The sequence below is a fragment of the Cynocephalus volans genome, chromosome 3, assembly GCF_027409185.1.
Source record: "Cynocephalus volans isolate mCynVol1 chromosome 3, mCynVol1.pri, whole genome shotgun sequence".
Lineage (NCBI taxonomy): Eukaryota > Metazoa > Chordata > Mammalia > Dermoptera > Cynocephalidae > Cynocephalus > Cynocephalus volans.
The window spans coordinates 75,612,318-75,635,322 of record NC_084462.1 but is presented as its reverse complement, the minus strand read 5'-3'; the positions used below and the strand labels follow the sequence as shown (position 1 = coordinate 75,635,322).

The 23,005-nt window shown below is 47.4% G+C and overlaps 1 protein-coding gene across 5 annotated transcripts in view; it reads right to left on the bottom strand.

Annotated features, from left to right (window-relative positions):
• DAPK2 (death associated protein kinase 2) overlaps positions 1–23,005 on the bottom strand; it is a 125,275-nt gene that overhangs the window by 38,853 nt on the left and 63,417 nt on the right. For all 5 annotated transcript variants that reach the window (XM_063088429.1, XM_063088425.1, XM_063088426.1 and 2 more), the window contains 2 exons: positions 14,335–14,464; positions 5,803–5,941 (listed from right to left, as the gene is read on the bottom strand). In XM_063088429.1, the coding sequence (XP_062944499.1) occupies positions 5,803–5,941; positions 14,335–14,411 (216 nt within the window). In that variant the 5' untranslated portion in view covers positions 14,412–14,464. The remainder of the gene's footprint in view (positions 1–5,802; positions 5,942–14,334; positions 14,465–23,005) is intronic.

Sequence of the window (23,005 nt, the reverse complement as noted above, 5' to 3'; positions counted from 1 at the left end):
ACCAACTGGTTTACTCTCTCCCACCCAACTACTCCCCTGCCAGGAGCATTTTCTTACTAAATCAGAAATTGAATCATGTTTCTCCACCAATTAAAGGTCTTCCATAAATTACTGTTAATTTTCTTAGGTGTGATAATGGTACTGTGAGTCAGTAGGAGATTGACCTTAATCTTGGGAGATACACACACACACACACACACACATACACACACAGATGCTTTAATATATATACACTTTCTTATACAAGGGTACTTCAAAAAAATTGTGGAAAAATATAATTAAAAGATAATAAGAGGGCTGGCCCATCGCTCACTTGGGAGAGTGTGGTGCTGATAACACCAAGGCCATGGGTTTGGATCCCTGTATAGGGATGGCTGGTTAGCTCACTTGGGAGAACGTGGTGCTGACAGCACCAACTCAGGGGTTAAGATCCCCTTACTGGTCATCTTTAAAAAAAAAAAAAAAAAAAAAGATAATAAGAACCTTACCATGAACTTTTTGATGTGTCCTCGTGTGTGTGTGTGTGTGTGTGTGTATACACATACACACTTTTTATTATAAATGTATTTTTTTCTTTTTTTTAAAGAGAGAAAGAAAGAAAGCAAATGTGGCCAGATGTTGAATGTAGGGATGTAGGGGGAGGGTGTAATGGTGTCCATTGTATTCTTCCAACTTCTTCAAGTGTTTTGACATTTTTTCACAATAAAAAGTTCTGAGGGGAAAAGCTCTTATGCTGTGACTGCCTATATTAACTCTTTGGCCTGGCCCTGAACCTATATAATCTCACCCTAACCTATCTTGCCAGTTAATTCTCTGCCAAGTCTCACCTCCACTCCATGCCTTCAGGCTTTAGTATGGAAATAGTTTCATGCTTGTAAGTTCTACTTTCAAATGCATGCACATTCCATAGCAATTAATAAAAATACTAATTAATTTTTTTAAGTCTGAGGGATAACTTATTAGAAAGAAAAAACAGTGTAATTAGATGAGAAATTAACTGTGTAAAGAATAAGCTTATGGCACACTACAGACCTTCAGATTAACTGTGTGTAAAAGGCACGACCTAAGGAAGAAAGAAATCTGGATTGCTGAACTGGGTGAAATAAAATCTGGTAACTCCCAGTGTTTCCTCACTGGCTAAGTTCAAATTACGGCCCCGTCATTTAATACTTGTGTGATCTGGGCAAGTTACTCAACTTCTGTGAATATTAATTGCCTTGTATGTAAAAAATTGACAATATCTTGTACTTTAGTAAGGATCAAATGAGAAAATGTGTAAGTGTACTATATTCTAGAAAGCACCATATACATTTAAAGTATTATGATTATCATTATTCTTATGAAAGCTTGACCAGCAGACCTCATCAGACCATGAACACAAAGGATAGGGAAATTTGGATTTTTGGGTTATCTTGCTTAGGAATTCACCCCTCTTAACACTGTTTATATAAATCAAAAGCCTCCTCAGAGTTCTGTGTTCCTGCCTTACATACAATTTTAGTCAATTCTCACAACTTGTTCTTTTTGCTTAAAATACCATCAGACCTGAGGACTGACTACTTTCCATTTCTGAGTTCTCAAGTTGAATCAGTTAGGGCAGGAGCAGGGGAGGGGGGAAGGACACACCCATACTCAGAGGGGAAACTCCCAAATCCAGAACAAACACAAAACGACACAGAAACGCCCTCTACATGGCCATTATTTGTGTTGGGACCATGTCCCAGGGTGAGGTTCCTGGGTGTACTGAGCCCCATTTCCTGGTGATCCGTCCTGCAGAAGGCATGTCTGAAGGGCACGTTTGGTGCCAATCAGCCCCAGTGTCCCTTCCATCCATGTAAGTACAGGGCCACATCATCTACCGTCACCCGCAACCCACCCATATCAACAGGCCTTTCTGTGGTAAATTTATAACAAACACCAGGATTATCTCCACTCAGCCGAGGCAGAGAGCTCACCCCTTGTGAAGTCAGCGTTTGTTGGTGAGAAGCAGTTAGCTTTTGTTTCAGACAGCCTCTCCACTGAGTCTCACTATGCCTATCTCCCAGTAGATGGTGGGCCTGAAAGGCAAGTACCACCTGGAAGTAGCACCTTATCCCATTGATGTTTGTCACTCCACCCCCCTGGCATACAGTAGGGCCCCAATAAACATTCACATTAGTGAACTGAAATCTGCTTGCAACCTCTTTTGCATGGTCCAGGTGAAATGTGAAAGGGCCTTGGGCATCCTTGTGTATATTTGGTTTTCACTAAGCTATTCATTCATTCATTTACTCACTCATTCATTAGACACTAAGTGACTCATGATGTGTCAGGCACCGAGCAACAGAAAGTGAATCACAGTGTTAAATGTTTTCAGCAGAAGTCTGTGCAAGGTGCAACAGAAGCAGAGAGGCAGGTTAGTTCTTAGTTATGCTTTTGGGAGGCGGCAGGGTAGGCAAAGGCTTCCCAGAGGAAATGGCATTTCTGCTGGGCCTTGGAGGATGAGCAGGAAGTCCATGGGCAGAAAAAAGGAAGAGCAGCATCACGTTCATGCCTGGATGTGAATGGCATGAACAGAGGAGGAGAGAGGCCAGAATATGTATCTGTCGTCTTTCTGCCTGGGGCTAGTTTTTTGGAGGGTGGAGAAGGGTAGATGAGGCCAGAAACAGGGCTAAGACAGTGCAAGAAAGGCCTAAAAGCCACACTGAGAATGGGTTCATTTACCCGAAGGTAACAAGGACCTATCACAGATTTTTGGACAAGAGCTTGCCATGATCTGTTTTTACCGAGATTGCTCATCGTACGTTAATTTGTCAATTCACCTGCTCGCTGCAACAAGGCTGGGGATGTGTTGTAAGCAGGGACAGAGTCTGACTGTCCCTAGCATAATGGCTGAACATAGGAGCTTATCAAATAGCAACCTAGGAAAAGGTTGTTCATACTCCGAAGGCAGACCAGAGCTGACCCTCCTCGACCTGCTTCTTCAGGCCGGAAGGTGAGTGTGGAAAACAGGTTATGAGTGGGGATGTAGAGACAAAAGGGTGGCTGTGCTCCTGGGGCAGCATGGCAAGGAGTAACAGAATACAAGCAAGAGAGGAAACAGAGGCGCCTCATGGTGAATAAAAATTGGGAAGAAAACTGTGGATTTTACATGATGGAAAACAGCATGGAACCAGGAAGCCTCCACTAGGCCTCCAGCTAGTAGATCCCTCCAGCTAGTGAAAAGTTCCAGCCAGGAGGCACACATACCTACAGTCTGGCTCCAGAAAGTGTCTACCCAATCATGCGGAAATCCCTCTGAGCCAAGGGACCCATGGGTGGGGAAGTCAGAAAGCTCAGAGTCCACAGGATTCTAAGGATTTGTGGTCATGGGTGGGGATTAGCAGCATCCTCACTCTACACACATCCAGGGGGAACCCGGAGTGTCTCCAGGTCATGGAAAATGTCCAGACAGAGCCCAGGAACTAGATACCAGCCGTCCCACCTAACAACCAATGTCAGCTCTTTGCTGGGCAATTTAGAATTGCACTGGCAGGGTTTGTTTTCCTAGTTTATTAGGATCCAAAACACTGTAACCCGAGTAGTGTTTTCTTTTCCTCTATTCTGGGAAGGGAAATAACAATAACAGCAACTATTACAGAGCACCTATGCCATATTCAGCACTTAATGCTGCTTCTCTCCAACCTTTCAATGACAACTCTTCCAGGTAGGTGTTATTATTTGTATCGAAGCTGAAAAGCTGAGGTTCAGGTGTATCCTCGTACATGGTAGAGTGAGGATCAAACCCCAACCTGGCGAACTCCAAGCCAGTGCCCCCCACCACAGCAAGCTGCCATAGAAGCAAACCAAACATAATGAACTTGCTACAGTCACTGGGGCCTGCTGGGCTCCAGCAATTCCTCCTACCTCTACCAGGCCCAATGGACAAAAAACAAAGAGGCCCATTTTGAGGCTGATCTCCTAGAGTCATCAAAGACACAAGAAAATAAGTTAATTGTCTATCACATCATTAGGAAGGAGACACAGGTGTAACCCAGGTAGATCATTACCTGGTTGGTGTATTGCCACCCTGAAGTCTAAAATCCTTGCTCAGGTCTCACCCTTCTTGGTGACCCCAACTTTTACCCCATGACACCTGAGTGAAACTCTGCAAGACGTCTGCTGTTGGAGGGATTAAAAATACTGTGACGATTGGCATAAGGAGGGGTACCACACTAAGGTTACTCACAGCAGGTCAACCCATGAGAAAGAAGAGGAGCTTGGGCAGGGTCCCATGTGTGGAAACTGAGACCATACCCTGGCATGGTTGCTGTGAGACTATGAGCATGCCATACCCTCGCTGGGTCAGTCCCCCAAGCCAGACTCTGCCCTCTCCCTCATCTCCACATCTAATTAGGCACCTAATCAATCCTCAGATTGACCTCTGCAATAGGTCTTGAGTCCGTCCCCTCCTCACATCTCACCCATATTACTGTATTAGTTTCCTAGCTATGCCCCAGCCTCCAGGCTGCCCCCATTCTGTCCATCCTCCCAGAGGGATTGTTCTGAAACACACACCTGTTCGCCTCACCTCCCTGCTCACCTGGCCCTGTAAAGTGCAATCTCAGGGTAAAGTGCAATCTCCTTGGCGTAGCTCCCACACCCTTGTGTCTGCCTCCTGCCCTTCTCCCAGCTTCTTCCCTACCACTCAGCACAAACCCCTTTGCCCGCACTTCCCTGAATGCATTGTGCTGTTTCGTGACCACGTACACTGCCAGCCCCTCTTCTTTAGAAAGTCCTTCCTCTCTGCTAACTCCTGCCACTCCTTCAGAACTCAATTTAAACACCACTTCTTCCAGGAAGCCCTCTATGATACCCTAGTCTGACTAAGATGTCCCCTCTTCTAGGCTCCCCAGTCCCCTGCTTCCCACAGCACTTAGAGCTGTTGATCTTTGTTTTCTGTGTCCTCCACTGAGTTCCCTGAAAAAGAGAAACTAAGACTAGACAGGGCTTCAGTTGATTTTATATCTACAGCAATACCTAGGCACCCAGAACAGTGCTTGAAAGACCCCAAGGATTTCTGGACAGAAAAATGAATGGGTTTCCTCCCCAGTAAACAGGTCATGGGTCTGATCACAAGTTAGAGGGCCTTTGTGCTTTAGGGATGTGTAAAGTCTCATCAGTCTGTGCAACTGAGCTCAGTTATCAAGGGAACTGATCATTCTACTTTGACCACATTCTTGCTTTATGAAGTCCTATGTGGCCACAGTGAGCTTTATCAACCCTGAATACCAGTTACCACAAACGATCAGTGGCCGTGGAAGCAGTTTTATGGCCACGGTTTCAGGCAGGGTGGGGGAGGGCAGCCAGTGGTCCCTGGGCTCCAAGATTGACAGCCGCTGGTCAAGGGGTGCCGGAGGCTGCACCATGCTGGGCCTGGAGAGCCAGCCAACCTCAGCAATACTCCAAACGCTTCCACGCAGGACTTAGCTCTTCATTACTGAAAAGTTCAGTCTCGTGAAATGTGTTTGGTTTCAAGTTTCCCATCATTGATCTATTTATTTAAGAATTACACCCTACCTGTTCCCTAAAAGAGGTAAGGTGCCTGTGGACTCATTAAGAAGCTTCTTGTGGTCAGCCCCAATGTGCAGAAAATCTGATATGTGAAATGAAACTGAGGAGGTGGACACTTTTGTGGCATCACGTCTTTCCCAGGAGCTCAGGGGTTTTCATGGTAAGACGAGGGAGGGAGTCAAGTTGGCACTGGGCCCCTACTGCCAATTGCATCAGGAGGGACAGAGCTCCTCCTAAACTCTGGTCTTTCCCCTTACTCCCATTACTGACCTTGAGATCAAAGTGAGCAATTTTCTTCGTGTGAAGGTAGTTCACCCCGTCCAGGATCTGCTTAATGAAGCTGGTGGCCTCCTCCTCACTCAGCGACTCCTTCTGGGCCAGGAAGTCGAAGAGCTCTCCTCCAGGCACTCTGCAAAACACCAGCCGGGAGGGCCAGGTCCAGTCAGCCCTGCGTGTCATGAGGCCAGGCTGGTGGATGAGGCCCCTGAACCTACCCCTTAGGCTCCCAGCATGGCAGAATCCCCCTTGCCACATCTGGGGCTTTGTCCAATCAGCACCAGGGACTGACTTTCCTTCTGTTTGCTGTGGTCTTTCTTTTGGATCACAAGGGCAGGAATTAACCTTAGGGTGTTGCTAGAAGAGCCTCTGCTCACACGCTAGGTCCAGGTCCCTGGTTACCTGGTAACCCTGGATGTTACAACCCCCCACACACACCCTCCCCATATGACTGAGGTAGCAGAGGACAGAAACAAGTACTGTGGGATGATGCTATGGTCTGAGTGTTTGTTTTCCCCAAAATTTATACTCTGAAATCCTAACCCACAAGGTGATGGTGTCAGGAGGTAGGACCTTTGGGAAGTGATTAGGAACAGGATTAGCACTCTTATAAAACAGACCCCAGGGAGCTTGTTCACCCCTTCTACCATGTGAGGTTAGAGTGAGAAGACAGCCGTCTATGAGAAAGTGAGCCCTCACCAGACTCAAGTCTGCTGGTTCCTTTGAGACAGAATAGGGCAAGGTCTGTAAACCAAACTAACTCCATTTTCCCTGCAAAGGACACTTTGTTACTTTTCCACTCCTCTGTCATGGGACCCCCCAGGGCACATGATTACCCCATGGCCTGTCCTGATAAAAAAAACTGAGATAATAGGGGAACAGATATTCATTGAGTTGCAAAACACCTTCCCTAAGGCTTGTTAAAATATAACTGTTAGCTTTGTTTAAAACTTATTATTATTTACTCATTCTTTCTTTTCTAGTAATTGTAAAGATTAAGTTACAGATTAACCTTAAGACCCCTCCCTTAGGAGTTCCCACATGTGCACAAAGCTTCAAGGTGACCACTACAATGACCCTCCTGCAGTGACAATAATGAATACCACCACCATCTTGGACCTACTGAACAGACTCAAGGACCAAAGCCCTAACTGAGTATGTGCCCATGATGCAACCAGGAAGAACAGAATGGACCACCTCCGGAGGTGCAGAATGATGATGCTGGCCTGCACCCCTTGTCCCCTTGCCCTGTAAAGGACCCTATACAGCTCCTCTTGGAGGGGCTAGCTCCTCTGTAGCTACCCCCTGTGTGCATAAGTCTATCTCCTCTTTTAATAAAGTGTTGCTTGCTTTACTGCTGGGTACATTGTTCATTTTGGGGGACCCAAGAGCCTAACTTGGTAACACCTTGGTCTTGGACTTCCCAGCCTCCAGAAATATGAGAAATAAATTTTTATTGCTTAGAGGCCACCCAGTTTACAGTATTTTGTCATGTAGCAGCCTGAGTAGACTAAGACAGAATTGGTACTGAGAATGGCGTGCTGCTGTAACAAATACTGTGGCGCTATGGCTAATGCTGGAATCCTGCTCACAGTGCCAGGCTGGTTCACCAGACCCCTTACACGCAGGTCTATGAGCTAGGTAACCGGCAAACAGGTCCTTGGAAGCCGCAGGTTGGAAAGGCATGGATGCTCATGTGGTGGCCGCCTGAGGCAGTAAACTCCAGGTAAGGTGGCAGCTCCTCCCAGGCGCACTAACTCCACCCACACACAACCTGCCCACAAAGAATGCTGCACCACCCCCAACTTGCCCCGAGGTGAGGGGGCCTGATTAAATTATTCTATTTTCCCAACAAATACGTAAAAATGTGAAAGCAGCTTTGGAACTGGGTAATGAATAGAGGCTGGAAGAGTTTTGAGGTGCATGCTAGAAAAAGCTGACACTGCCATAGGTAAACCATAAATGGTGATTCTGGTGAGGGCTCAGAAGGAGAGGAGATTCTCAATCTTCCTGGAGATACCTAAGTGATCGTGAACAGAATATTGGTAGAAATATGGACAGTAAAGGCCATTCTGATGAGGTCTCAGATAGAAATGAGGAACATGTTATTGATCAACGGAGGAAAGGCCATCCTGTTATAAAACAGCAGAGAACTTGGCTGAGTTGTGTTTGTGTCCCAGTGTTTTGTGGGAAGTAGTAGAACTTGTGAATGATGACTTGAATATTTGGCTGAGGAAATTTCTGAGCCAAGTGTTAAAAGAGTGACCTAGTTCCTCTTGACTACTTACAGTGAGATACAAAAGGAGAGGACTGATTTAAAGATGGACTTGTTAATCAAAAGGTAAGGAAAACATAAAAGTTTGAAAAATTCTCAGCTAGTCATATTGGGAAAAAATGAGAAACCCCAACAAAGGTGTGGCCAAGGAGGGAGAGAACAAAGGTGTGTTTGATAAGGAGATTAGTATGGATCAGCCCTCTCAAGAGAAGCCAGGTGCTATTCATTAAGACAATGGGGAGATTAGTCAGCTATCTAAATAGAAGCCAGGAACTATTGTCCAAGACAATGGAACAATGACTCTGAAGTCATTTTGGAGATCATGGGGGGAAAGGGGATTTACCCCTCCCACCACAGGCCCATAGTGCCAGGGCCTGGGGGACAGAATGATATCAAAGCAGGGCCTCCACTGCCCAGTGCTGTCTCACATTGTGGGCTCTGCTCCCCAAACTGTTGCCATACTCCTCAATCACACTAGGTGTGGCTCCCAGAGGGCCCTAGTATGGCACACTCTGTGCCAAGCAAAGCTGTGGGGGCATCGTTGCTTCCACCTGGATTTCAAAGGATGCCCCAGGGAACTGCCTTGGGGGCCAGGACCGATACAAAGAGCACCCACTAGGACAATGCCCAGCAGAGCAATAGGGGGCGGAGCTGCCCCTAAGACCCCAGACCAGCATAGCCACTGGCATGCAATTCCAACTGGTGAGAGCCACAGACAGGTAACTCCAACCTGTGAGAGCTGTGGTATGGGCTGTGCCCAGCAAAGCCATGGGGGCAGGCCCACCACCCTAGTGGGCCTGGAGGGGAGAGCATTGAGCAAAAGATTATTCTTGAACTTTAAGGTTGTGGACTGGCTTGAGATCTGTCACTCCTTTTTTCTTTCCTATTTCTCCTTTTTGGAATGGGAATGTCTATCTTATGCCTTTCCCATCACTGTATTTTGGTTCATATTACATTATGAACCCCATTATGTCCTATTGGACAGTGCCATTAGAAAGAATATCTCCTCTAGATCTAACTACTAGTTTGCAGAAGTACAGGGGATAGAGGAACAAGTTAAATAACACCATGAGGAAGAAATAAGTCAAATCCAGACTGAAATCATTGACAGGACAAATGACCTAGTCTTCCCAACAAATCAATGGCACCAAAAGACACAAAGAAAAAAGAGAGAAGGGGAAGGTAAAAGGGTAAAGAGAGTGAGATAAAATGGCACATCTAAGCATACATTCTGCTGGAGCTGCAGTGCCCCTCTGCTCAGAGTGAGCTGGGTGTAGCCCAAAGTGGCTGCCTTGGTGCAGAGGACAAGGCTGGTGCACTATTTGCTCAGCGTCTCGTGGGTGGAAGTCATCCTGTGCCCCACCCTCACCCCCACTCCCACCTGGACAGGTGCTGGAACCTGGAGCACCCTCAAAACTGCTGAAGGAGTAACCCTGAGTCTGCTCTGCAGACTAGGGTCAAAGAGTCATAACACTGGCCCCAAACCTTCTGCAACAAGACTCAACCTTCACTTTGGGGTGGGGCATGTGAGAGTTCTAGGGCTCAGCTTTTCTTCTGTGAAACAAGAAAAAAAACGGTCTTATCACCACCTTCAGTGGTGGGGTGGGAGTGGGAATAATCTTGATGTAATGTTGGACAAGGGCTGTGAGATTCTGGATAAAGTCCTCGAAGTAAATACCATGCCCTGCTTCATTGTCAGGATGGCAGTGGTGGAAAAGGGCTTGTGTAGAGTTTATTTAACATTTGCCACCCATGAGATGTGCTTTCTCAAAATTCAATCACCTGAGTTTCACATCCACCCTGAGGGATAGATGGAACCTTCATCCTCATTTGTCACATGAGGAAACCGAGGCCCCAAGAGAGCAGTGCCCAGCGTCACACAGTTAATAAGTGGCAGAACCAGGATTTAGACCCAGATCTTCTCAGCCCCAGTCCACCATGTGTCCTTCGTATCATGCACTCTCCACGTTACAAAGCCTGAGTTGCTGGTGCCAAAAAGATAGCCTCAAAGCCACCCCAGGCACTGGGCAGTCCTCTGCCATCCCTGCTCAGGGATATCTATGCCCTCATCACACTGGGCTTCATTATCCATCTGTCTCTCCCCAGCTAAATTATTTTTGATTCCACAGCACCTAGTGTGAGAAAGAAATTCAACAGAAGTTTGGTGAATAAAAGAACAGAAGAAAGAAATAAAACATGAAAAATATCAACATGACATAGAATATCCTGTATCATATGGACAGGAAGCCTTGGCATTTCCAAGAGACCTGTCCAGAGCCTTTTGCAAATTTTCAAATCCATGGCAGCCCCTCTGAAACACACAGAACCCAGCCCTACCCTTGTCATTAATACTCCCAGAGCCTCCCAGCCCCTGCCAGGTTATGTGAGGCTGGGACCTGGGGCAAATCTCTAGGCCTAAAATAATAATCCCACCATTTCTACCTTAAATAAAATGCTGCGTAAGTGTAAAAGATTATCATTACAATGGGGATGTATCCTGTTACCCAAAGCCACTGATATAAAGGGCCCAGGAGGCTGATGAGCCTGCCCCAGGCCCTATCTGGGGACATTCATATCTATGCTCAGTCACCTCTTTTCAAAGCCCAGTCAAAGAATGTAGGTTTTGTTTCTTTTTCCCCCTAACATAGTTTCTACCATGAACTTCTCTGCTATGAGACCTCTGCCTTAGAGTCATTCCATATCTCCTTCCAAGCTTCTTTCCTCTCACATCCCAAATCTCTTCAGCTTTAAGATGAAAAGCAAAACCTAATAGCCTGGCCTCCCCTCTTCTCCTTGTAGCATTCCCAGATAGTCCCCTTCCTGCTAATTGTACCTTTGCCTCCTTCCTCCCTGCAGGTTGGTCCGCCTACTGGAAATGCATTTCAGAACTCTTCCAGAATGTGTGTACAAAAGGCCCACAGAGGCAGCAGTGTGGGAAGGATGCTGCTGGAGCTCCTGGGTCCCAGGAAGCTGGAATCAATTCGGGGATCTGCGAAGCATCACCCCTGCCCAGAATGCTCTGCCAGGCCATTCTCTGGTGTGCAGCCACCAGGGTATCACTTTCTTCAGGCTTGGAGTCCAGCAGGCCCCACAGTGGTCAGGGGCCTGCAATGGGAAGCCTGCCCAACCCCTGCAAGACAGACTTATATTTTTCAAGGCAAACTCCACATGTGACATGAGTTAATTTACTGAGATTTTGAATGTATTTTTTATGCTATACAGAAGTCTACTTATATGGACAACTAAATCCTTCCCAACCCAGCCTTCAACAACCATGACCAGAGGCAGCTGCATCTAAGGAGGTCACAAATGGGATAATAACAGCTGAAAGGGACTTAAATCAGGCCTGGGTATGACCTCCGAGCACTGGTCACTTTAGCAGAAAGCAGAGGGAAGCCCTGCACTAGACAACAGTTGCTGAGAGGGGCAGTGGTATCAGTGTAGATTCATTCAAAAAACCTACAACTGAGCAGGTTTCAAATGAGCAGGTGGACACGACGACCCATGTTCAACTACTGGGCAAACCCACTAACCTATTAGGGACAGTGAGGACCAGGTGTGACTCCTGATCAGCTCAACAGGAGTCACCAAGTCCAAGCACAAAAGCCCACGAGGTCCTCTCCTGGGAAGTCCTCCCTCTTAAACCCTGACCACATGTGGTTTAGCCACAGTCCTGGGAAGCTTGGGTCTTTTCCAATGTCATAAATCCTTAGCACTCCACAGACAGGCACCTGAGAGCAATGAGACAGCTTGGAAGTGAAGGAGGAGACAGAAACTGTGAGTAGACAGAACTCAATAAGCATAGCAGCCCAAGTAAGTCATGCACGCACCAGTGTGACAACTGAGCTCACAAGAGGACCACAAGCCTGCTAGGAGAAACAGGGACATCTCAAGAGCATCCCATACCCCAACTCCTGGGGTTCTACAGACAGGGAGAAGCAGGCAATTTCCCCAGCTATTAAAGAAATGCCAATTAAAATGACAACAAAGTGTCAATTTATAACTACAAAGATCAATAAACAATAAAACATGTTTAAAACAAATGACCGAGGGATGGCAATGCTGCAGGCAAACAGGAACACTCTTAGGTTGTGGGTGGTACTGGTTAACCAACACCATCTTTTGATAGTGAGGACATCAAGATCCCTAAAAATGTCAGCCTTTGACCTAGTCATCCCACTCCTGGGGATTTAGCTGAAAAAATTAAGTCAAAAGAAAGTGGGAAATCATGGGAAGAAAGTTGTTTTATCAGTAAAATTTGTAATGATTAAAAGCTAGAAAATAAAAACCAAATGTCCACTAATAGGGAAATACTGGTATGCAACTCAATGAAACATAATACAGCCAGTTAAATGAGAAAAGCTTATGTAAGGAATGAAAGGAATTATCTTAACCAGGGGAAAAAAAATAAGAGTAGAAAATTGTACAAATACAATGACTGTATACGAATAGACAAAAATTGAGAGGAACCACAGAAGAACACAAATAACTGTGCTGGGGTTGTAGGATTATGAATGTAATTTCATTTCAGTACCATAAAGTTTCTCTTGATAATAAACTTTTAAGGGAGTGGCCAAGCTTTCCTCGCAAGGTGGGCTTGTCCCTCTCTGCTGACAATCAGGATGCCCACCACTGGCCCTTAGCCTTGGTGTATGACACACCTTGGGCTGTCCACATAGCTGGTCACACCTGGGGGACCCCACCAGGCTTCTAAGTGGGTCAGGCAGGCACATGCACCAGCTAGTCCAACTGGCTGGGAGGCCTATGGGAGAAACATGGAGGACATTGGCAGCTGGAGAAGGGGAGAGCACAGGCAATTCCATGAATTTAAATATTGAGATGGATAATTTAAGAATCAAATGCAAGATTTGATGCAAATGCCCATCTGCTACTTAAATCTATATCCTGCCAACACCAGAGCATAGTTCTCAAATTAGAATGATATCAAATGTCAGGTGGTCCATCCAATCTGTAGGTGGGTTAAGCATGGCTGCCTGGTTTACAGGTGAGATCTGAAGCTCAAAGAGGTAAGGTGATTTACCCAAAGTCAGAGACTGCTAAGACAAACGCCACCACTCCACTGCCTACTAGTAGATGCATACATGCTTATGAGGCTCAGAACATTCTTAATACAGGGTCTTGCTGCTTGATTGGATATAGGCACTGTGACTTGTGCCACAACCCAACTCACACTCTAGTGTCTGCCACAGCCACACCTGACCATTCTATAGAGACACCTCCAAGAGGACACCAGGATGGCCAACCAACCCTTGGAGTCTTGGTGTCTGGTGTCACCTACCCAAATTCCATCAATTATGGTGATGTCCTCCCCAGCTGGTACAGAATAAGGCAGTCCTGCCTCATGCTCATAGCTGCCTGCACAAGCTGTGTGTACTCAACTCCTGGCCCTGCCACTTTCTGGCTATAGAATCTTGTGAGTGTCCTGGCCTTTCAGTGTTCTTGTCTATAAAATGGGAATAATGAAGGTCTCTGTATGATACCATTGTGATGAGGATTAAATTAGGTAATAGAAGTGCTTAGCACAGAGAATACAAAATCACCCGTGTTAGTAAGATGTTTCCCTCATAGTCACTGTAAGGACTGAACAGGATGACAAATATAAAGCACCTAGCAAACGCTTTGCTTATAGTAGGGCTCTCTAAATAATAGCTATTATTATAATAATAAAGGTGTCAAACAGCACAAATGCAGCGGATTTTCCCCAGGAAAGGGCTGAAAAAAGGCTTCACAAAGCCAGGAGGATGATTGCTCTTCCCCTCATAGGACAGATCCCTCCCTGACAGCCTCCCTGGCTCCCCACCCCACCCTCGGCCCCTCTCACCCTCCCATGTGCCCCTCCAGCCAGGAAATGACCCAAGTACCAGTCATTTCTTCCCTTTGATCCCCAGGGTCCAGTGAAAGCCGAACTTGACCATCACCCTCCGCCACAGCTACTCAGCAAACTTGCCCCTCCTTTGGGTCACTTTCAGGAGGAGGATGGGGGTAAGTGAGGCAGAGGGAAACTGCCCACCACTGATGAATCTCCTTGGGGCTGAGCTTAGGACTGGTTGCTGCTGCCCCCTGTGGCCTGTGGCTGGAGCTTCCACTGCCCCGCCTGTCCCTGCTGCCCCCCCATTGGGTCCCGGGCACCCCACTCACAGCTCGAGGATGAGCACCACGTCAGTGCGGTTCTCGTAGACATCGTGCAGCGTGATGATGTTGGGGTGCAGCACCTGCCGCAGGATGCTCACCTCCCGCTCGATCTCCTCCCGGCACACGCCCCGCCGGCTGGCCCGGTTCTGCCGTTTCTTGATGAACTTGGCTGCATACTCGAGCCCCGTGCTCTTCTCCTGGCACTTCTTTACAATGGCAAACTGGCCACTGTGGGGACACAGACCCACACAATTAGGATGTCACTGGAGCCATCAGGGAGGTTATCCCACTGTTAGCTACTAGGCCACACTAATTCAAAGTCATTCTGCCAGGACAGGACAAATCATGCCACTTTAGCCTGCCCACCTGGCTGACAACCAGTGACTGACATGGGGCAGGTACTGGGCTTTTCTTCTGTTCATATGGATCCTTTACCTTCTACCTAGAATGATTCTTAGTATTATTATTCCCAGTGTGCTGAGGTGAATACTGACAGCCTGAAAGGTTATTGAATTGATGACAATGACACGGCACTGCATTGTAAAGCCTCAGCTGGAACCCAAGTTTAGTATCCAGATGAAATCACAATGTCCATAAGCAGACTGGGTTGGTCGGGATCCTGGTTTGGGTGGGGGATAGGTGAAGGCAGACTAACGAAGTTAAACATCATAGTGGAAAATCATCACAGTGAGAGGGCTGGTGTGACCAGAGAGTTGTAAAATTAGGAAACTGAAGCACAAGGAGAGGTCAAGTGACTCGCCTGAGGTCATCACAGAGTTAAAGGCAAAGCCAAAGCTCAAAGCCAGACACCCAATCCACTGTCCACAAAGCCTCTAAAACAGTTATAAAAGTTAAGACCTTGCTTAGTCCCCTTAAAGTGCTAGCACCTAAGGCTGGGCCTAGAAATCTTTCACTCCAGGTACCAAGACAGCAACCATGAAAGAATGTCCATGCCAGAGCAGCAGGCAGTACTGGGCCAGCTTCCCTGCATGCTCCAAGGGCAGCCCACCCCACAGGCAGGGGCAGCAACCTCCTGCTTCTCCATCTCAGTTCAAACAATCAGCAGGAGCAGGTCTAAGTCCCTGGAGATCTCCCAGTGGCATCCCTCCTGGGGGTCCTCCCACTCCTCTTCCAGCATTTTCTACCACTGCCCCATGTTTTCTTGCCACTCAAAATACCCACTGCTTGGGTAATTCAGAAAATTTTATGGTTCAGCTTAATAAGGAGCCACCAGACTCCAGGATGTACCCTCTTAGTAGGTCTGGGATAAAAGTTACACACAATGAAATGCTCTGGATATTTGTCCCAACCTCAGAAAATAGCATTGCATCTGGACCATTCCATTATTAGAATAATCCTCAGTTTGACAGTCTTCAAATAAGCTGAGGGACAACAATAACAAAAAAGTCAAGTTGAGAAAGCAAGGAATAGATATGCCGACACTTAAGTAGCATTCTATGGCAACCACTTTAGGATGTCACCAAAGAGAAATTCATGTATCTCTCCATCCCTTCATTCCCCATTCACTCAACACTGTCCGAGCATCTGCTCTGTGCCAGGGACCAAAGGCACAGACAACAGGAACAGATGGAGCTCTTGGGTGCGAGAGGTCCTTGGGGGCTGAGCTGGGCAGGGAAGGCTCTGGGGAGCCAAACTTACATTACACTGTCCACTAACTCTAAAGTTGCAGCTATTTAGGCCCCACATATTGGCTCTGAGATGTCCACAAACCAGGAGCTGACACAGGTGGCGTGAAGCCAGGCCTCCCAAAGCCAGAGTGAACACAGTCAGTGTGATCTCTAACACAGATGGTCATTTGGAGCCACTTCAGGCCTCGGGGACATTGGGTCCCTCAGTGGGTGCCAGCAAACACTTGACAAAGCTTCCAGTCCCAGGCGGCTGAGAGTCTCAGTGTCAGAGCGGCCATGCTCCTTCCTCTCCCTCTGACACCTCAAGGGGCTGCTAGCAGGGCCTGGCATTTCAGAGTTCCCACAGCCTTTTCACACCAGCGCTGAGTTTCTACTTTACCAATGAGGAAAGCAAAGCTTAAGGATTTTAAGCGATGTGTTTAAGCTTACAGAGCATGCAGGTGGCAGCGTGGGGTTTGGTTTGGCACTCAAATCCCCCAATTCCCAGCCCCACATTGTATTGACTACATTAGGACTTGTGGAGGGGCAAAAGAGATCTGGTAAAGTAGAGCTAAACATTTCAGGTCACCTTGACATAGCTTCCTCTTTGTCTTATGAGGGAAACAGGCATTTTCTTTATCATATGCCTGGAAAATTCCTCAAACACTCAAAAAGCCAATGAGTGTTTGCTTTTCCTGCCTGAGTTTTCTCTTTGTGACAGCAGCTGTGGCAATGAGAGGTGAACAGGGCAGGCCTAAAATGCAGGCATCTTCCTCCCTCCAAAAGGAGGTATTTTGAGAGTGGGTGACTAAGACAGAGCCAAATACCAGGCAACACCACTCACTGCATCTCCCTCCACTCAGGAGTCCTCCACGCATCCTGCAGGACAGGATGATGAGTGAACACACTCCACTAGGCCCAGTCCCCAGACTACAAGGTTTGAGTTCCAAGAGGCTTTGAGGACAGACAGGCCTGGCCTCAGGGACTTATGCTATCACCTGGGGCAAGTCACTACCGGCTCTGAGCACCAGTTTCCTCATCTGTAAAATGGGAATCATGATTCCCTGCTAGAGAATTATGCAGACTGTAAAAATATCTGTAATGTTGGCCTACAGGCAACACTAATAAATGACTCATGGGAAGACCAAGTGAGAGGCACCCACAGACAGAAGTCACTTATTCAAATGGGAAAAGCCCCCCTGATGATTCCAATGCACAGCCAGATGTGGGAATATCTCTAAGAAATTAGCCAACTCTTTTAAGACTAAAGCAGTGGTTCTCAACCCTGGCTGCATGTGTGAATCATCTGGGGAATTTTAAAACTACTGGTGTCTGGGTCTTACCCCCAGAGATTCTGATCTCCTGGGTCTGGGCTGCAGCCTAAAGATGGGGATATTTTAAAGCCTCCTGGGTGCCTCTGACGTGCAGCCACGGCTGAGAACCATGGACTTACAACAGCTGTCTGATTACCTCCATTTCACAGGTGATGAAACTATACCACTGCCACTCATATTATTCCGTCTTTTTCGCTATTACAATTCCTCTTAGTTGTTTGATCTGACCAATTAAGAGAAAGGGAATCAGAGGGGAGAGGTTGTCTCTCCCACCAGCACAGATTTTGCTCGAGGGGGTCAACAACCTAATTGCTGTGATATTAATTTGCAAATCAAGACAAGATTACCCTAGGCTTTTGGGGATAACAGAAGTAAAAATTTGCAGCCCCTGGCCACTGTACCCACAGCAGAAGCACAAGAGCAGAATCTGATGTGGCTCTATTACACCTGGCAGAGGGCACCAGCAGAAAGGCAATAAAGGTGACAGGCCCTTGCTTGCACACCAGGAAGGCTCCACAGCCAGAAGTTGAGGCCCCACAGTGCAGAAGCTGCCCAGCTAGGTCTCAGGGGAAGGGGTGGATGGCAAGGGCCTGTCTAGGTTAGGACAGAGCCATCCAGGGCCTCATCCAGGGAGGGAGAAGTAGGGATCAATCTAACCTCTAATGAAGGTCGTTGTCAACCTTAACTCAAAAATTATGGGCACATATGCAGAGCCACGTATTCCTATTTCCCCTGTGGCAACACCAATACCTGCTCAGTGCAGCAAAGGGATAGTAGTCAGGAGGCCTGACTCCTGGTTCTGACCTGCTCTCAAAGCTTAGTGCACTTAACCAAGGAACTACCTTCTCAGTTCCTATTTCTCTATTTGTCACCTGAGGCCTCACCCCAGAAAGCTTCCTGTCAGAAAACTCCAAAGAGCCTGTGACAACCCTAAACTGAAATGAAGGCTTTCCCTTCACTCTCCAAATTCCTGTCTCTGGGCTGGTGTCAGGAGACTTGGGGTCTAGTCAGAGCCCTAGCACTAACCGGCCATGACCCTGGGCAGCCTGTTTAACTCTTCCCATCCTTGCCAAATGAGGACAGTAAAACCTGCCCCGCCCACCTCCCAGGGTTGTTCAGGAAGTCATAAGATAGTGTCTGACACATAACTTTACCATCTAGCACTGCAGAAAGCCATGAGGCATGGGGGGGGGGGGGGAATGGGGACTCCATGTCTGAGGCTGGCCTGCAAAAGTCACGTAGGAGGGTTTAGTGAAGGACAGTAAATGCACAAAACACAAAAACTACCTTCCCCTCTTTTGCCAGTATACTCTCCTGCAATTATGTCAGGAACACTGCCCTCTTCCCAGGCTGAGGGCTCAGCTCCTTACTCACTTAGCACCCAGAAGGACAGAGTGGGACTGTGTAGAGATCAATGTCACTGGCAGATGGGCCTCATTCTATAACTTGGCAGGACCCAGTGTAGCACCCCACAAGGGCTTCCTTGTGTCTGCCCAGCAATCAGATGAAAAGTAGTACACCTAGAACAGCTTCTGGGCGCTCAGAAATGTCTCCAACCCTAGCTCTTATGCTTCATGGAAGAGCCTGGCTCAATCCACCCCTCAAATTTCATTGCCAAGGGGGAATAACCCACGTATGACCTAAATGTCACAACACGGGATAGATTTTGCATAGCAATGTGGACTTTACAACATTTACATCTGGCTTTTCTCTTTACAAGCTAATTTTATATTCATTCTTAACATTTGCGGGTATCATTCTTAATTCCATTTTACAGATAGAAGACTGATGCCTAGAGAAGTTAAGTGGCTTGGAGGTTGGACCAGGTAGTTGTACCTATGCCTCCTGACTCCAACTTTGGTGAGACTCGCAAGGTAACCAACCAGCAGTGGTGTGCCAAGTAGCGAGAAAAGGTACCCATCCCCAAAGGAAGGAGTATTTTATCATTGAACTTTTTTAGAATTGCTGGCCCATGGTAATAATAAAAGGCAGACTGACTTTTACTCAATGTTATCATTGGTTTTAAGTTCTCAAAAGACAATGCACTCCTCATGGCCTGCATCAAGGTGGACCACTCCCACTGCCCCTCCCCCACACTCCATGGGAGGCCATGGCCAACCAGACTTGCTCTGTCAACTACTAGGAGCCAGCTGCTAAAGGGTTAGTAAGGCCTATGAATAGAGTGGGTCTAACTCATTCCCTTCCTCGGTCATCTCTAAAGTGTCCATGAATAGAGTGACGTGCCCAAAGTCACCAGTTTATCAAGGTGGAGATAAGGCAACGCTGCACAGAATGCAGGGACCCAACCTAGGGACAAGATGCCATGTGAGGTGAGAGCTATCTAATGGGAAGTGTTCCAAGGCAGAGGGATGTGGAGACCGGTTCCTCCTGCTGCTTCCCCACCACAGTCCCTCCAGCTCTTCTTCCCACCCTGGAGAACAGTGAGCCCTGATTCCTCTTGGAATTACCCTGCAAGTTTTGGGGGCCACAAGGCAGGGATGATGCTTAGAAATTTCCCATCAAGAGAGTTTCAAGATGGCGGCGGCTGCGGCGGCTGGCACGGAGTAGCTGAGGTGGAAAAGGTGGCCACTGGGCCTCAGGCAGCCGGGAAGCTTGTGGACCTTCCTCTGGCCATCTCTTAAGGGAGGACTGCTGCTGCTGGCCGGTCGTGGGGGCTCAACGCCACTTTGCCCCCGGCAGGAGAGGCTGCCTCATTTACAGGCAACAGCTTTGAAGTGTGGAGCAGGAAAAGAACTGATTCTTAGCTGCAAAAGCGAGTCTTGAAACAGGGAACACGGCGCCAGGGCTGCTGTGGATGCAGCCAGGATCCCGGAGGCTGGGGCCGCACTGAAGGCGGCCAGCTGCCCTATTCAGGATTCGAGGTTTCAGGCCGGCATTAAAGAAGATTCCTGGGAGCGCCCGAGCGGCGCCGCGACTGAACAGCCCGAGGCGGCAGCACCGAGAACACGGAAGGCAACAAACCAGAGACAGAGCGAGCGCCTGACCTGGCACAGCACTGTGAGTGATCCCTGGCACAGCTCTGTTCGGGGGGTGGATGCCCACACGGCTCCCGCCTGCACCACCAGGCCACTCACTGCCCCAGTGCTGCCTCCATTTTCCCAGGTGCGGGCAGCTCCGCCCTGCTCGGCCATCACTGAGCCCATTTGCTTGGCCTGGCGCGGGGCTTTCCGGACCCTGCGGGCTGGCCTCCTCTCCCACTCCCTCCGCGGTTCTCTGGCGGGGCTGGGGGTGTGGGGCGTCCCGACCAGTGTTGAGAGGGCTAGGAAGTACGGGCGGGCCGACTGTCACTCCACCACACCCTGGACTCCGGCCCCGGTAAACTTCCTGTTACTGGGAGGCAGATACCATCTCTGCGACCACCAGTTTGGAAAAAAGCCTAACGAATTTCTGGTTGGGAATAGTGTGGTAGGAGAGTTCCCAGGTCCGCTTGAACCTGCCAGAGAGCAGGCTGCAGGTGGGCACTAGACTTGGTTTATACCGGGGGGATACAAAGGTGAACAAGACCCGAGAAAGATCTACACAGTGCTACAAAGGCACCCAGAGAGACCGGTCATCTGTGCCTAGCAGAAACCTGGTAGACTTCCTGGGCGAGGCGGTGCCGAGCAGGGTCTTGAAGGCCCAGCTGATAGACGAGGGGTGCAGAAGACACACCCCAGCCCAGCACAGTGTGCACAGAAGGGGGAGACGTGCGGCCAGGGAGGCGGAGACTCGACAGAAACCACACACCCGGTGGGGTCGCCACTGCACGATCTAACAGCCTGGGCCAGAGCACACGGAACGGGGAGAAGTCCTGTACAGAAAGTGAAAGCTCAACAGAGATCACACACCCTGTGGTACGTGATCCACCAGCCCAGCAGAGTACAAGCTGACCAGAAAGGTGGATCCCCGGAAAAGCCCAAGACCCGAGGCAACCACACACACAAGACACTAGAGGCCAACTGAGCAGTCACGGCGGGAGCCATACCAAATTGGCAACCACAGCAACATCCTAGTTAGTCATTAGTCTCAAACCGGTGGACTGTGAAACCCCTGCCACAATGAATAAACACCAAAAAAAAGACACCAGAAATACAAAAAATCAAGAAAGTACACCACCAAAAGTTAATAAATCTCATACTCTAGATCCTATAGAACAAGAAGCCCTTGAAATAACTGACAAGGAATTTCGAGTGATAATTCTAAGGAAACTGAATGAGATACAAGAAAACTCAGCTAGACATCATGATGAAATGAGGAAAAGTATACAGGATCTGAAAGAGGAAATATACAAGGAAATCAATGTCCTGAAAAAAAATGTAGCAGAACTGGCTGAACTGAAGAAGTTATTCAGCGAAATAAAAAACACAACGGAGAGTTTAACCAGCAGGCTTGTCGAAGTTGAAGAGAGAACCTCTGAACTTGAAGATGGGCTGTTTGAAATAACACAAGCAGACAAAAAGAAAGAAAAAAGAATCAAGGACATGGAAGAAAATCTGAGAGAGATATCAGACAACCTCAAGCGCTCAAATATCCGAGTCATGGGTATTCCAGAAGGGGAGGAAAATGGAGATTCCATTGAAAACATATTCAACAAAATAGTGGCAGAAAACTTCCCAGGTATAGGAAAAATCACAGATCTTCAGATCCAGGAAGCTCAACGATCTCCAAACGTATTCAACCCAAAAAGGCCTTCTCCAAGACATGTCATAGTCAAATTGGCAAAACTCAGAGACAAAGAGAGAATCTTAAAAGCTGCAAGAGAGAAGCGTCAAATCACCTATAAGGGAGCCCCAATCAGGTTAACATCAGACTTTTCATCACAAACCCTAAAAGCTAGAAAGGAATGGGATGATATTTTCAAAATACTAAAAGACAAAGATTGCCAGCCAAGAATACTCTACCCTGCAAGGCTATCCTTCCGAAATGAGGGGCAAATAGTATATTTCTCAGACAAACAAAAACTGCGGGAGTTCACTACCACACGACCACCCTTACAAGAAATCCTCAAGGGAGTACTGGGTTTGGTTCCTGAAAAATAACTACCACTGCCATAAAAACCTAAGAAAAATCTAAACCCGCTAGTACAATAAAAATGGCATTCATGAAGAGAAAACAAGCTAACAAAAACACTATCTACAACCTAAGGAACCAACAAACAAAGAAACCGAACAGTAAATCAGAAAGCAAGGAACAAAAGACACCTAAGACAACCAAACAACCAATAAAATGCTAGGAATAAATCAACACCTTTCAATAACAACTCTTAATGTTAAAGGCTTAAATTCCCCAATTAAAAGACACAGACTGGCTGACTGGATCAAAAAGCAGGACCCAACTATATGCTGCCTACAAGAGACCCACCTCACCCATAAAGATTCACATAGACTAAGAGTGAAAGGATGGAAAAAGATTTACCATGCAAACAGAAAAGAAAAACGAGCTGGAGTGGCTATTCTTATATCTGACAAAATAGACTTTAAACTAAAAACCATAAAAAGAGACAATGAGGGACACTACTTAATGATAAAAGGACTGATCCATCAAGAAGACATAACAATCATAAATATGTACGCACCCAATGTTGGAGCAGCCAGATTTATAAAAGAAACTCTATTAGACCTAAAGAAGGAAATAGACACTAATACCATAATAGCAGGGGACCTGAACACTCCACTGTCAATATTAGACAGATCATCTAGGCAAAGAATCAGTAGAGAAACACAAGATCTAAACAAGACTCTAGACCAATTGGAATTGGCAGATATCTACAGAACATTCCACCCAACAACCTCAGAATATTCATTCTT